This window comes from Poecilia latipinna, unplaced genomic scaffold (assembly GCF_001443285.1).
Source record: "Poecilia latipinna isolate Pla-1442-1.1 unplaced genomic scaffold, P_latipinna-1.0 Scaffold2673, whole genome shotgun sequence".
In the NCBI taxonomy this organism is placed as follows: Eukaryota; Metazoa; Chordata; class Actinopteri; order Cyprinodontiformes; family Poeciliidae; genus Poecilia; species Poecilia latipinna.
In genome coordinates this window covers 41,492-56,154 of record NW_015115289.1, presented here as the reverse complement: position 1 = coordinate 56,154, position 14,663 = coordinate 41,492, and the positions used below count along the sequence as shown (strand labels likewise).

General features: G+C 41.4%; 2 protein-coding genes across 3 annotated transcripts in view; one reads left to right on the top strand and one right to left on the bottom strand.

Annotated features, from left to right (window-relative positions):
- Positions 1-4,360: 4,360 nt before the first annotated feature.
- Positions 4,361-11,649, bottom strand: klhl15 (kelch-like family member 15). Of its 2 annotated transcripts, XM_015020847.1 has the most exons (9): positions 11,372-11,648; positions 10,376-10,463; positions 9,207-9,345; positions 8,132-8,320; positions 7,827-8,051; positions 6,501-6,662; positions 6,222-6,431; positions 5,516-5,706; positions 4,361-5,102 (listed from the first exon to the last, which is right to left on the bottom strand). In XM_015020847.1, exons 1-9 carry the CDS (start codon positions 11,430-11,432, stop codon positions 4,361-4,363), a joined length of 2,007 nt encoding a protein of 668 aa, XP_014876333.1. In that variant the 5' UTR covers positions 11,433-11,648. The 2 variants fall into 2 exon arrangements, with proteins under 2 accessions (XP_014876333.1, XP_014876332.1); XM_015020846.1 differs by having other exon boundaries at positions 6,222-6,662; positions 11,372-11,649.
- A 773-nt stretch (positions 11,650-12,422) lies between these two features.
- eif2s3 (eukaryotic translation initiation factor 2, subunit 3 gamma) overlaps positions 12,423-14,663 on the top strand; it is a 9,145-nt gene continuing 6,904 nt past the window's right edge. The window contains exons 1-5 of the mRNA XM_015020854.1: positions 12,423-12,522; positions 12,613-12,719; positions 13,446-13,509; positions 13,590-13,717; positions 13,891-14,012. Of these exons, the coding sequence (XP_014876340.1) occupies positions 12,651-12,719; positions 13,446-13,509; positions 13,590-13,717; positions 13,891-14,012 (383 nt within the window). The 5' untranslated portion in view covers positions 12,423-12,522; positions 12,613-12,650. The remainder of the gene's footprint in view (positions 12,523-12,612; positions 12,720-13,445; positions 13,510-13,589; positions 13,718-13,890; positions 14,013-14,663) is intronic.

The following is a 14,663-nucleotide window of genomic DNA, read 5'->3' as shown; positions in this document are numbered from 1 at the left end:
CAGAATGTTTAATTTAAAAATAAAATAAGTTGATTTTCTTTTTCTATTTAAATAAATTAAATATTTATTTATAGATAATAAAATATTTATTTAATTTTAATGTTTATTAAAAATTTTAATAAAAATTAAAATCTCGATTTTTAATAAAAAATATATTTACTGCAATTAAATTTATTGTATATATATCTAAGTTGTAATTAATGAATAATTTTTTTCTAGTTGCTACAGCTAGCAACAAAACTTTAAAGAAATTTTTTTTTTTTTTTTTATTTAAAAATAGAAATAAACTGCATTTTTGGATTAAAAGTATTTATAGATATTCCAAAATGATGCTATAAGTTTCTTGATTATGATCAGATTTGTCCATAAAGCATTTAATGAAAAGAAGTTTGTCAGGAAATAAATTATAAACAAGTGACAGGAAAATAAAAACTCAGCAGCTGGAGGTTGACCAGTATGAACATTTATTTCTGGAAAGGTTACAAATCGTTTCCAAAGAGTTTCTACTCAGAGTAAGATATGTTATTCAGATTTTTCTCTCTTTTCCCGGTACAGTCGTTGAAGCAATGAAAGTTTATTTTTTAGCGTCCTCTGATCTGTTTTCCTACGGACAGGCGGGAAAATGGCGGACTAAAGGATGCTGCGTGTTCCTCAGGTGGGGACGGCTGAACTTTACTGGTTACAGGTTTCTTCTTCAAACAGCAACGCTGGAGCGGAGCGGCGATTAACGGCGACCGAGAGGAAATGTAAAGGGATGACGCAATAATAAATGCTCCAGAATGACCGTCTGAAATGAATGTTTGCCTTCAAGTTCCTGATATATTTATAATTCACATCAAGACAGACTTCAGGAAGTAAATCTGTTCTGACATTACTGATTCATCAATAACAGAAAAATAAATAAAACGGAGAAACTCACATGCTGCTGCAGGATGGAGATGAAAAACGACAGAAACGCTGAAGAACCGGGCTGTGAATGAAATTCTGATAGTGAAAACATTCCTAATACTGTTACTGCATAGCTCAGTGAAAAGCACTACCTCATAAATTAAATAAATACGCAGCAGAAAGACGTGACGGCATCATTATTTGCTCTAGCCCTTTTCACAGTTAGCTCAAAATAAAACAGGCTGGTTGTCAGCTCAGCTACGTGGCCTGAAGGATGAAATGTGCAGCTTTAATCTAAGACAGCGGCGGGATTAAATCTGCCAGAAAACAAACTGGAGATTAAATGATCTGAAATGAAAACAGTCTGTTTTGTTGAAACGAAGGCTGGTAATCATTTAGCCGAGGTAAATTACCAATGGACCTCAAACAAGAACATCTTAGAATAACAGCTGAAATATCTGGCAAAGAAATTTAAAAATCCTCCAACTACAAACATTTTTTCTTCTTCGTCTATTTTGGAACAAAAACCAACATGTTTGACCAAATGAGTGAGCAGCTGTGTCCAAAATGCTAAGAAGGAAACGAGAATGGAGGAAGATCAGTTAAATTAAGGTAGACAGCTAATATGAAGCTAGCTAGTTTTAGCTAGTTAATGCTAAAGCTAAGTGAGCTAACCGTAATCGTAGTTGGTTTCCTGTAAATAACAGTTTAAATTTCATTAAAATAAATAATTCTACACCTAAAGTGGATCAGAGAAACAACAGTTTGATATTTTTGAATGTTTATACAATTAAACTGTTAAACATTTTATATTTATTTATCAACATGTTTTAGGGAAAAAAAAACTAATTGGATAAATGAAATTTTCAGGTCGAATCAAGTGAAAGCCAGCAGCTAACATAGCAGGTTAAGCTAATGCTAATGTTAGCATTATATGATGCTAATGTTAGCATCAGATGCTAACATTGTCCATAACTGTAAATGAGATTCAATTAGGTAAAAAGATGTATTGTTTTGCTATTTCACGTAATTACATAAGAAGTAGAATAGTTATTAATGACAAAGTATTAATCAGTACGAATGTTTCTGTTCTTTTCCTGTGATAAAATACTGTGATTTAACTACACTAATTTTACCAAATGTTATTGTAAATATTGAAAACACAACTTTAAATTTTGAGGAAAGATTATGGCAAAATAAAATTTGTTGGCCAAATGAAGATATCTGTGGCTAAGCTAAACTAGAGCTGTGTCTATTTGGTGTAAATATGTTATATTTATTTTTAAGTCATCCTACATCAGTATACTAATAAATATGTTAGTTAGTGTTTGTATACCAAATGAAGTGAATGCTAACTGTTAGCTGTAGCTAACTACATCTCGGTTAGCTGTAGTTAGCATTAGCTAAAGGTAGGTTTATCTGCTGATGTTTGGTCATTTATAATTTATACATTGAATGAAAATATTATTTTCATTCTTTCACACAGTTACATAACAAAGCAGTTAAAACAGTTTATGGTGGAAACACATTTTAAAAATACTAACTTTACTCTTTTTTTGCAATTTTGTGAATCAATCATATTCTATTTTCAAATTTATTGTATATTTTTAAGTGGTTATTAAACTAAAAACTAACCTAGACAATTTAAAGCTAGCTGCTAAGATAGCTGTAGCGACATCATGAGCTAAAGCTAACGTTAGCACTTTGGATCCCTCTGTTTGTTTCAAATAACTGAAGATATGGAGGTTAAACTTACCTGAAGTTATTTTTTCAGTTAGTTTATTTATTTACATAAGAAGTAAAATTCTAGTCAAATCAAACTAAATCTAGCTATCAAGTTAGCGCAACCTGATTTTACCACCGATTTTGTGCCGTTATCTAGAACTTAAATTTAATATAATATTATAAATACTGGTGTCAGTTTGAATATCTTAAGTGTTGCACATTTTGGTTTTCAATATTTAGTTTTGCATATTTTAATAAAGCAAATGCAAAACAAATACAGCAAAAAAAGACCAGCTGATGTTTTTGGCAGAGAGCAGATTATAAAACTTGTTACTATGGAAACGTTTTAACACAACACACAAATATCTGGTTTTAAAAAGAAAAACCGTTTTAACAAGATTTTAAAAACTTGTCATGAGGTTTATGTCTAATTAACACCACAATATTCCCTGTTAAATAAGGAAAGGTTGTAAATATAAAACAGCAAAACTTTATCGATAAAACAGAAGTTAGAACGAGATTTTCTTATTTTAACTGGAAATTTTCTAGTTTTGCAACGACAACTTTTCTCATTTTAATACTTTTATCTCTTTATGACAATGTTTTCATTTTTCTTATTAAAATTAGAAAGTTTATCCTAATAAGTTATAAAACTTCTCTTGAAATTAGAAACTCTCATTTTAAGATGAGTTTAATCTTATTTTAACATGTTTTGTATCTCATAATATTTTCCCTTTTCTAACCAGGTTTTCTTGTTTTAATGAATTTTACATCTATTTATAAAAAGGTTTTCCTGATTTACATTAAATAAAGTTTCTTGTTTTAACCAGAAAGTCGTTTTAACGATATTTTGCTCCTGAATTTATTTCCAAACTCTTTCATTTAAAGGCTTCTGTAGGTTTCAACACATGATGGATATTGAAGTAGCAGCAGTAAGACATGGCCGTCTAACACCATGACAATGTGAGATGATAATCTCTACTGATTACTGCCGTTACAGATTTTAGCCCCAGATTAAAACGTTTTTATTTCCATCAACAATCAGGTGGAAAATAAACGTCCAAATGTTCTTGAATGAGGTCCAGATTTGTTGAAATGCCCCCAAAAAGCCCTGATCTCGTGCCAAACCGGGTCAGTTTCTCTCCTCCAGAGCAGGAAACTATTTACACTCAGAGAACCGATAAAGTGCAGGAATGTAAACAAAACCAAACGGGCAGCAGCAGCGCCGGATCTAAGCCGCGGTTTCCTCTCGGTGTGGCGGGGAGCAGAGAGACGCGGCGGGGATGAACGTTTACGGCTCGGTGGGAAACTGGGGCTGGAAACTGGAACGCACTGGAAGCCGAACCGGAACCAGACAAGTCCGAAACCACCGAGTTCAGCTACGCTACGGAGGATAGTGTCATGTTGGATATCTGATTCGTGTTGTTGGGGTTTAAAGTATTTCAGCTAAGCTATGGATCAAAGGTGTTCAGGAGGAACCGGAGCCGGAACCAGAACCAGAACCGGGTTCTGCTGCTTCCAGTGTGTTTCCGGTCGCTCCCTAAGCGTAAATGAATGAAACTTTTTGTTTTCTGACATCATTTCCTCCTTTAATTTTCTGAGAAAGGGTAACTGTGAAAACGCCGAGCCGCCCGGCGCCTCACCTGTCGGTCGGCGCCGGTCGCCGGGTTGTCCCACCCGGAAACGCCTGGTTCCGGCGCAGCGGCGCCAGGCGGACAGTCCGTCGGTACAAAACGTGAAGCGGACCTCAGCTGCAGCGCCGGACGTGCTCCAGCACGTACTCTGGGAAGTGCAGGCTGCACACCTGCAGGCCGTCCAGTTTGCAAGGCATCCTGGGATACTCATCCTCCTTCCACTTGTTCTCGTCGGGGTCAAAGGTGAGGATGGAGTCACTGTAGTGGCCGTTGTAGCACAGGCCGCCCAGCACCATGATCTGCCGGTCCAGCACCGCCACGCCGTGGCCGCTGCGGCCGATGGGCATGGAGGCCAGGATGGTCCACTCGTCCGTTTCCGGGTCGTACACCTCGGTGGACGGGCAGCCCTGCGACTCGAACGAGGCCCGCAGGATCACGCACACGCCGCCGAACACGTACAGCTTCCCGTTGTGGGAGATCATCTTGTGGAAGCAGCGAGCGTAGTTCATTTTGGATTTGTTCTCCCAGCAGCTGGCGTGGGTCCCGGGCAGCAGCGGGCCGCGGGCCGAGCGCGTCCTGTGGGAGTCCGACCCGCCGCCGCCGCCGGCCTCCCGGCCCGGGTCGAACACGCACACCTGTTTGGAGGTGGAGGAGGACGTGATGCCGCCGGTGATGTAGAGCTTCCCGTTCAGGACGGTTCCCTCGTGGCCGTACTTGTTGACGGGATACGGATCCACGAACTCCCAGCGGTCCTCCGTGATGTCATAGCGCTCCGTGGAGTAGAAGGTCTCGTCTCGGGTTCGGCCCGCCACGGCGTAGATGAACTTCCCGATGACTCCCACCGCGAACTCCGACCTGCAGACAACCAGTCAGTCAGTAACTTACCAGAACCAAAGCAGCTAGTGGTTCTGTTAGCTGATTATTCTGATGATCAATCGGCTATTTAATCGATTATCTGATTATTCTGACCACATCTTTAAAGACAAATGCAGAAAGTATATTTGTGTAGTTTTGGCTTCATACTGCTCTGAGTGTGGCCTTTTTGGGAATCTTTATGCTCCAGGTAACGATTAATCGATTTCTAAATTAGTTGATTATTCCAACAAGCTGATTAATTCCTATTAATCCGATTAATCATTACAGAACTAATTATATTGACAAATAAAGTTCCTCAGATTGGATGGAGAACCTCTGAGCATCACTTTCAAGCTAAAGGCGAATTGTTTGCTTTCAGAGCAAAGGTCAAAGTTCATAAAAGGACCTCTGACCTGGGAACAGACATGTCCGCCATGCGCAGCCACGAGTTCTGCCGCGGGTCGTAGCGATAAACCTTGGAGGAGGCGTGAAACTCGCCGTCAGGCCCCAGCTCCTCTCCGCCCAGCAGGAAGGCAAAGTTGTTGACGATGGCCAAGCAGTCGGGTCGGAGCGGCACCTGAGGGCCCTCCAGCTCCCACCACACCTGAGACACAGCGCCGGCACGGTTAGCGGACACTGCTGGGTCCGACAAGGTCTTTAAATACACACCAACATGAACCCAACACTGAACAAACTGATAAAAGGAAGAAATTAATACATTCAGTGAGCAAAAATCTGTTATGCAAAACTGAATTTATGGAAAATAAGATTTTTATGGCAGCGACGTTAACAGGTCATCAGTTTTGGGTTCAAACTTAATGAAACTGTATTAATTACAGTGAATGCACCATAATAAGGCATGTTTCTGTATGCAAGGCCTAGTTTACTGTAAAACACGAACGAAGGATAAAACAACAGATTCAATGAACATTAGAACCAAAACAAATGATCAGAGGATGAACAGAAAATCAACTTCTGAACAAAGAACGAATGACAGAACAATGAGAAGAGCAAACAATCGAGCGACGGTGGAGCAAACAGTCTAACAATAAACATGGAATAATCAATCAACAGATACTCTGGTGAAAGCCGCTGACCAATCAGACGGCGGTGTGTCACCTTTGGCCGCTGCAGCAGGAGGATCTTGCTGTTCACCATGCTGTGGCCGATCATCCCCCTGAACACGGCGGTCTGCGGCCGGACGGAGCGAATGCGGTTGGAGCGCGTCTCCAACAGCGGCTGCTGGTTGACGTCGTGGAAATATCCCAGCGCCTGGTCCACTTCCTGCCTCAGCTGTCTGGAGTAGCGGTAGAACTCCGACGTTTTCACCTGAGGAGACAGAAACCTGAGCGTGGACGCCTCCGGGGAGCCCCGGCTGCACGGCGGCGCAGCGCTCACCTTCTCAAAGATGTCCGCCGGCGTCATGAGACAGAAGCGGATGGACTGCACGATGGTGTCGGTGTGCCTCCAGCGCCGCCGGTCGTGTCTCAGCCACGCCTGGACGGCTTCGTAGAGCTCGATCTCCGGGTATCGGCTCAGAGCGTCGCTGTTCAGGTAGGCCTGTGCCGAAAACCAGGAGAAAAACATCAGAGAAAGAAAAACGATTCCCAGACTCTTCCAGACACGAACCCCAAACAGCGTCGAGCTCCAGAACCCGTCTGCAAACCCAGACAGACAAAATATAAAATATACAAAGAAACATCAACGATTACAATGTTATTTATTCACCATTTCATGTTTATTACACTCATTTAGCATAAATGCTGCCTCATAGCTTCTGATTTTAGATTTTATTATCAGAAAATATATCAGGACTTTATTACCAGATGGTTCAGTTTTTCATCAAAGTCCAAACTTTGGATTATGAGAAAATATGTAAGATTTTATATTAGATTATATTTTATACCGTAGTTTCTAGAGCTGTGCGTTTAAATGTCGAATGTTTTTAGCCATATGTTTGTGTCAAAGACCATCACTGCTAGTTGTTATCTATTGTTGTATGTTTATTATTATTAATTTACTCATATTAAATTTGTCACCTTATTAATCACACCAGGTTTTATTTTATGTCCACCGTCCTCACCAGGTGTTTTTGCAGAGTTCGGTTCTTTTACTCTTTTTTTTCTATTTGTTGCTTCAGGAGGAAAACAGCTGATAAGTCAGAAAATTACATTTAAATAAATGACTTTAATTTAGATTTTATTTATAAAAGGATTAAATAACAGAAAAATTTAAGATTAAAACAATTTTTGGGATTAAGTTTTTTATTATTTTTGCATTTTTTTCTCATCTAATTTTCTGCCGCCCCACAGCGCCCCCTGGCGGCGCTGCAATACATAATCCTAGGAATCAAATTGATTAAAAAATTTATTCAAGTAACAACATTTTGAATAATTTTTTTGAAGTCAGGCAGCTAAACTAATGCTGGTCATTAAAATAACAGAACTTAACGCATCATAATCGTATTTCTGATGGAGTTTGATACTAAATGGAACCTTTTATTGTTTTCACTCCTTTTTCCTCGTCAGTCTTTGAACAGAAATAATAGAAAAATTTGTTTCTGATTCAAATTGTCACCCTGCAAATCCATCTGTATACTCTGTGATGCCGACAGATTTATTACGTCTTATAAGCTAAAACAGATTTTAAATGATAATCGCCTCAAATCAATAATTCAGATGACGAACGCGGGTCGGCGAGAACATCTAAGATCTTCTGTCGGACCTGGAGTCGCTCCAGACTGAGGTAGGACAGGAAGTCGGCTCGGCTCATCAGAGGGACGAAGTTGTCGAGCAGGAAGTTGTCGAGTTGCTCCTGGACGCCCTCCACGCCGACGCTGAAGTCCTCCAGGAGGCGCATGACCTCGGCGCAGTTCTCCAGGCAGATCTTAGCCAGCAGGAAGGAGCAGCAGAACTCCACCGCCTCCGTCAGCTGGACGTACATCGCCGCCTGCAGCGACACAAACACATTTCATGAAGGTCGGAGTTAAAGTTTCCGCTTCTCAGGAGTCACCGGAGAACCACGGATACCTGCAGGATCTCCTGCACGGTGGGCATGCTGAGCTCCAGGGAGCCGTAGTACATGAAGCGCAGGATGTGGCCGAAGCCGGCGGCCGTCAGCCCCTTCATGTGGATCTTATCCTGGTCCCGCTCCCGCATGTCGGCCGTGAACATAACCCGGAAGTAGTCGCTCTGTGTGGCCAGCAGCGCCTTGTGGGCCTGTGGGCGGAGTCAGCACACCTTAGTTACCATTCTAGCAACACCGGATCTACGGCTACAGCTGGCAAGACCTGATTATTCTGACGATTAATCAATTATTCAATGGTTGATAGATTATTCTATAATCTATAACAATCAGTTTCTTTGACCATGAATCAACTATTCTGATAATTAATCGACTATTTTGTATTACGAAGATTAATCGTCTGACCATTAATCAATTGTTCTGTCAATTATTATGATGATTAATCAACTTTTCTGACGATTAAATGACTGATTAATCAATGCTTCTGATGATTGATTATTCTGACAACATGTTTACAGACATTCTGGGTTTTTTCTTAAACTTAAATGCAAAATTTACATATTTCTGTACAGTTTAGTGTTAATTACTGCTCTGACTGTGTTGTTCTTTCAGCAAATTGAATGTTTTTAGTCTATCCTCTAGTTAACTTTTATTATTGATTATAACTGATTATTTCAGTTATCAATTAGTCACTATTCCAGATGTCATAATTAACATTTGATTTCAAGAACGAATCTGGTTTTAGAATAAAATTAACTTCTCTTTTCAGTAATGCCTCAATCTGCACCCGTCTGTTTGTTTATGGTAATTAATGCTAACTGGGCTAATTGCTGCTTAAAATATCAACTTCCTGATCATTTATCTCAACACTTTACTGCTTTACAGCCAACTCTCTATACACACAGTGTGACATCACCCCTGTTGCTAATATCAACAATAAATGACCAGGAAGTTCAGAAAGTGAGGAAAATGTTGTTAAATGTAGCAGGTGCAGAAAAATCTCTGATATTTATCTGAACTGATCCAGTTGGTTGGATTGATGAACATTTTCCCCCAACGGTGGATGAATCGGAGCGCTACCTGGAAGTGGTGCTCCTCTATCAGCAGCGTGACGTCCAGCAGCAGACGCTCCTCGTACAGCGCACGGAAACCCGACGACACGCTCCCATCATGCACCTGGGACAGGTACACCTCCACATCTCCCCCCGACATAACACACCTGAGGCACGAGGAGAACGGAGGAACAGAGGAGTCAGAAAACAGACAAACATGGACTCAGGCTAGTTAGCGTGAGCGCTGCATCAGGCAGAGACGGGAAAACGCAGCGAAAGGAAGAGCTTCAGCAAACAAACACACACACACACACACACACTCACCTCTGATTGGCCACGGGCATGTCAGAGGGGGCTGTCCGAGCCAATCAGAGGACAGTGCCCCTTGTGTCCAGTAGATGCTAACAAACTCCCTTTAGTGAGCGCCAATCACCTGAACGACAGAGCCAGAACAGGTTAAAGGTCACCGGGTCACAACGCGGCTGAACACGTCAAGTTTAACGTCAAGAAATAGAAATAGAAAGAAGGTGAAACTGGGCTCACAGTAGAAAGTGTCACCATAAAACTGGACCAGTTTGTTTCATCCATAAATGTTTATCGTTTCATTAATAATTGAGATAAAAACTGATTCCTGGGCGTCAGCTGCTGGTAAAAGAGCGACGCACGACGCAACAAGCTGAGCTCAGACATGTCAACAACGAGTCGGTTAATAAAGGTTTAATTCAAACTATGCTGACGTGTTTGTGTCGGCCATGTTGGTCATGTCAGGACCTCAGGCTACCAGAAGCCTGTGGAAGAGAAGCAACCGGCCTGCAAAACATGCTGCAGAATTAGGAACTGAGCTCAGCAGGTGGCGCCGAGGAGTCAACAGGAAACCCGGACAGAGTCATAGAAACTAAACTTCATCTTCTCAAACTTTTAAGTTTATCTTTACATTTTGGCAGAATAAACATGTTAAAATAAGCCAAACCTTCTATCTACACAATAGAATATCAGTTTAATTTGGTTTCCATGAGAACAGAAATCACAAATATTAACTTCAAGAGCTTTAAAAAAAATTAATTATTACTTTGGAAACAGTTTTTTCTTCACATCCCAAAACAAAGAAAATGACAGAAAATCAGACAGGAGTGGTAGAAAGGATGAGCTGTTTGGAGGGAGTAAAGGTGTGTGTGTGTGTGTGTAAGATGGTCGTACCTTTTGGAGCCCGGCCGAACGATCGCAGGCTGTGACAGCTGAGCGCTAAGAGGCCGCTCGCATTTCCTGTGTTTATGTTTCCCCGGTTCTGACAGAAAGGGACAGAAACAGGAAGTCAGGATGCATTTACAAACAACTCATATCTGTGTTGATCGATTTTTTCTAATAAAAAATGTTTAACTTTGCGTCCGTTATGAGAAGATATAAGGACAAACCAACTGTGGCCTGTAAATCTCTGCATTCTTTGTTCATATTCCCAATAGAAAGTATTCCTGGTTCAGAGTTTCAGAAACTGACATACTGCTGCTAAAAAGAAAGAAAATCTGTTTTCCTCTTTCGTGTAGAAAATGTTCCTGTCTGAGAACTCATGTCTTTAGCTAAATGGAGCTTCCTTTGTGTACTCTTCAGTTTCCTGTAGAAAGTACTCCTGACTCAATCATGTTGTATTCCACTGTGTTTTTGTCTTTTTTAATGGAGAAATTGCTATCATTTATTAGCTTTGTCTACTTTGGGCTGGTTTCTGAAAGTTTTCTTTCCTTTAGAAAATAATCGTGGATGTTTGGGACCAGACTAACACCTGACCCACAGTGGCTCCTGGACCAGACTAACATCTGACCCACAGTGGCTCCTGGATGTTTGGGACCAGACTAACACCTGACCCACAGTGGCTCCTGGACCAGACTAACACCTGACCCCTGGCTCCTGGATGTTTGAGTTACCCTACTACAGGATGGCGGACCGGAGCTACCGGCTCAGGGTTACAGATCCCCGGGTGTTTTCATTCCTCCAGCGAGCTGCAGCTCTGCTTCATGCCGAAACCAGAGCTCCAAAACAAAGGCTCCACACAGCGGGTCACCTCGACTCTCACAGCCGCCGACAGAAGCTCGTTTTTAGCATTTTGTACTGGAAGAAGACGGTTTAAAGCGCCCGTCTGATGCTCAGTCTGGATCGCGGGGGACGGGCTTTAGCTTAGCGGCTAAGATCCAGCCGTCTCACCTCGGCGGTGCGAATCCCCACAACCCCTCTTCGACCAGGCAGCTCTGGCTCCGTCGGACATGAAGTTGGGGGTTCAGCTCCGGGATCAGGAGAGAGGCGGGCAGCGGTGGACTGCCGGATCCCGACGGTAATCCATCTGCCGGACGAAAGGACCCCCGACACGGCTCTGAATTAGATGGCTCCAGAATCACAGCAGCCCACAGGATTTACGGACTCCATCTTCTGCACCGGCGTCATTTCCCTTCTGGGCGGAACTGAAGGGCGGCGAGCGGAGCGTCGGAGATCGTGTGTGTAAGAAGATGTATCACTACAAATGGAGAGGAAAAACTATTTCCCGACCTACTCGATAAGTTAGAATAGCATAAAAATGTGTATTTATTTCAGTAACTGAAACACTTTATGTAGATTAACTATGTTTTCAAGAGTTGGTTTCTGTTTTTTTAGGATATTTTTGCTTACAGTCAATGAAAACATGACATTTAAGATCAGAATATTACATCAGATCAATAACAAACAAAATATTTAATTTAAGACAGAAATGTTGACATAATGAAGAATGTATTTAATATCTACCTAAAGGTTGTTATTTTAACCTGACAAAGGAACATAATTGACAGACAGACAGACAGATAAATAAAAAACCCTCGTATTAATTTTAAAGACATGCTGCCTCTGTTGAAAAACTACACTTAAATAAAGAGACTTAACATTATCTCATAAGCAGACTCCAACTTTCTTCCAGTTGTTGTGTGAGACCCTACATTATATGTACTTGAATGTACTTTTTAACTACATGTGGTGAAATATTTTTTTAGCATCGACATAAAAAACTACAAAATGGCCTTTCGGGAACTACAAATCGTAAAATGACGTCACTTTCTACTGACGGACCCCAAACATGAGGAGCATGATATTTATTTTTACTACACTTATATTTAAAGAATGTAGGCTAGCAGAAAAATGTTTTAAGTTCCATAAAAAGCGGGTATTAATGAGGAATAAGCGGTAGAAACCCGGGTTGAGCTGTTATCGCGGTGGTGATAAATTGCATCAGCCGTTCAGAAAGGACCCCGTCTCTCTAACGTGGAAAAGTTTGTCTTTAAAGCAGCGAAATCTTTAGGATTTTTTTCCCTATCGGTTTAGTTTAACCGGTTCGTATTCTTTTGAAATTTACAGGGGTAAAAGTGAATCTATAGATGAATAAAAAAATAATTAAGTGATTATCTTTTTCCGTTGATCAGGCGGACCCGCCGCCTCTTCCGTTCCCTTTTCATCCAAGATGGCGGGGGATGAGTCTGGTACAACGTTCGGTCAGCCTCACCTGGCCAGACAGGACCTCAGCACGTTGGTGAGTCTCCTTTTAACCGCATCCACAGCTTCACGGTCCCCTGGCTGTTACTCCGGGACGGTTATTTGGCTGAAATAAGGTCGGGGAAAACGCGGAAATGGTTGGGGTGAACGGTGGCCGGAGCAACGCCGCTTCCACCCGGCACATGACGGCAGGCCCAGCGGGGAAACGGAGCTCCCCTCCGCCGCTCCTCTGCCAACCGAAATATTTACTTTCAGAGTCTCCGAACCTCCGTTTTTAGTGTCGGTTGTGTTTGACATGTCTGGTTTCCACTGAGGATCATCTTCCTCCTCTCTATGAGTCTTAGTCAAAGTCTGATCAAAGCATACGCGATATATGCGTCTGGTTCCTTGGTGGGCGAAAAATAACAGGGAGAAAAGGAGGAAGTTTAAACCATCTCTTCCATCCATCCCTGATTCCAACATCTCTCTGTCAGCCAGACGGATATTTAAAGAGGAGCAGCAGAAGCAAAGGAGGTGATTAACAAAGCTAACAACTGATAGCATCATCCTGGGACATGTCACTGTGGAGTATTGTCTCTGCTGCTCGGATGTTGCCTGGGAACTCAGTTGGTTTAAAATGCTGGTGTGCGTTTTAATAGTTTAGTTTCTTTAGATCAAACCAGTCCTGACATTTTTCCCAGAGATCTGATGAGAGCCGCTGTTTCCTGCTAATCCCTCTCTGTGTCTCACTGTGTCCTCTGTCTCTCTGTCTGTCCCTCTGCAGGACGTGTCCACCTTAACGCCTCTGTCTCCAGAAATCATCAGCAGACAGGCCACCATTAACATCGGTACTGGAGTCATTCTGTTTCCCCATCGTTATGCTCTGTGATTAATGCATTAAAATCTGTTTTTTCTCTGATTCCTGAAGGCACCATCGGCCATGTGGCCCATGGGAAGTCCACAGTAGTGAAGGCCATCTCCGGCGTTCACACCGTCAGGTTCAAGAACGAGTTGGAGAGGAACATCACCATTAAGCTTGGATATGCTAACGCTAAGGTTTCTTCCTTTTAATTACGATGATTCATTAATAAATCCAGGTTAGTCTAGAACATGTAGACATCCTGATTCTCCATCCATCCGCCATCTTTGTCAGTGAAGTTTCAGGAACCAGTTTTCCTGCTGTGTGTGGCTGCCGTCTCTCTCTTTACGCTACTTCTTTACCGCTGCAGGTCTACAAGCTGGACGACCCCAGCTGCCCCAGGCCCGAGTGCTACAGGTCGTGTGGCAGCAGCACCCCTGATGAGTTTCCCACAGACATCCCCGGCACCAAGGGCAACTTCAAACTGGTCCGGTAAGGCCGTTCCCAGCAGCTTCAGAGCTCTAAAAATAGATTTATATTTAAATAGGTGCCACTTATTTCATCATCGTTATTTGTTTGTTTTTGGAATCTAAAGTAATCATTGGATTCAGATTTGCTTAACTGAAATACATTCCCAGAATTATTGTTTCTACAATTTTACTTATTGCTTCATCATTCATTTCCATTCCTGAAAAATCAATGGCTCAAAATACTTTGACTGAATTTTGAAGCCCTGTTGGTTCAACAGCAGCATCAATAACATAATCAGTAACATTGAGATTAAAATAGAATAGAATATACTTTATTGATTCCCAAGGGGAAATTGGTTATTTGTTGAAAGCTACTCCATCTTAGGTAATAAATACAAAGTTTGTAAAAAAAAAAAAAAAATAGGTATATATAAATATATATATATATATATATATATATATATATATATATATATATATATATATATCACTAAGAGTGATAAATTCAAAATGACTAGATATAAACAAATAAATAACAAGCAATCACATGCAATATATTAATCAATAAATAACCTATAAATGAGTGCAGGAAAAATTGACTCAATTAGCACAGACTTGGGCAACAGGCAGAAATGACTTTCTGACATTCTCTCCCTCATTATTATGATAGAGA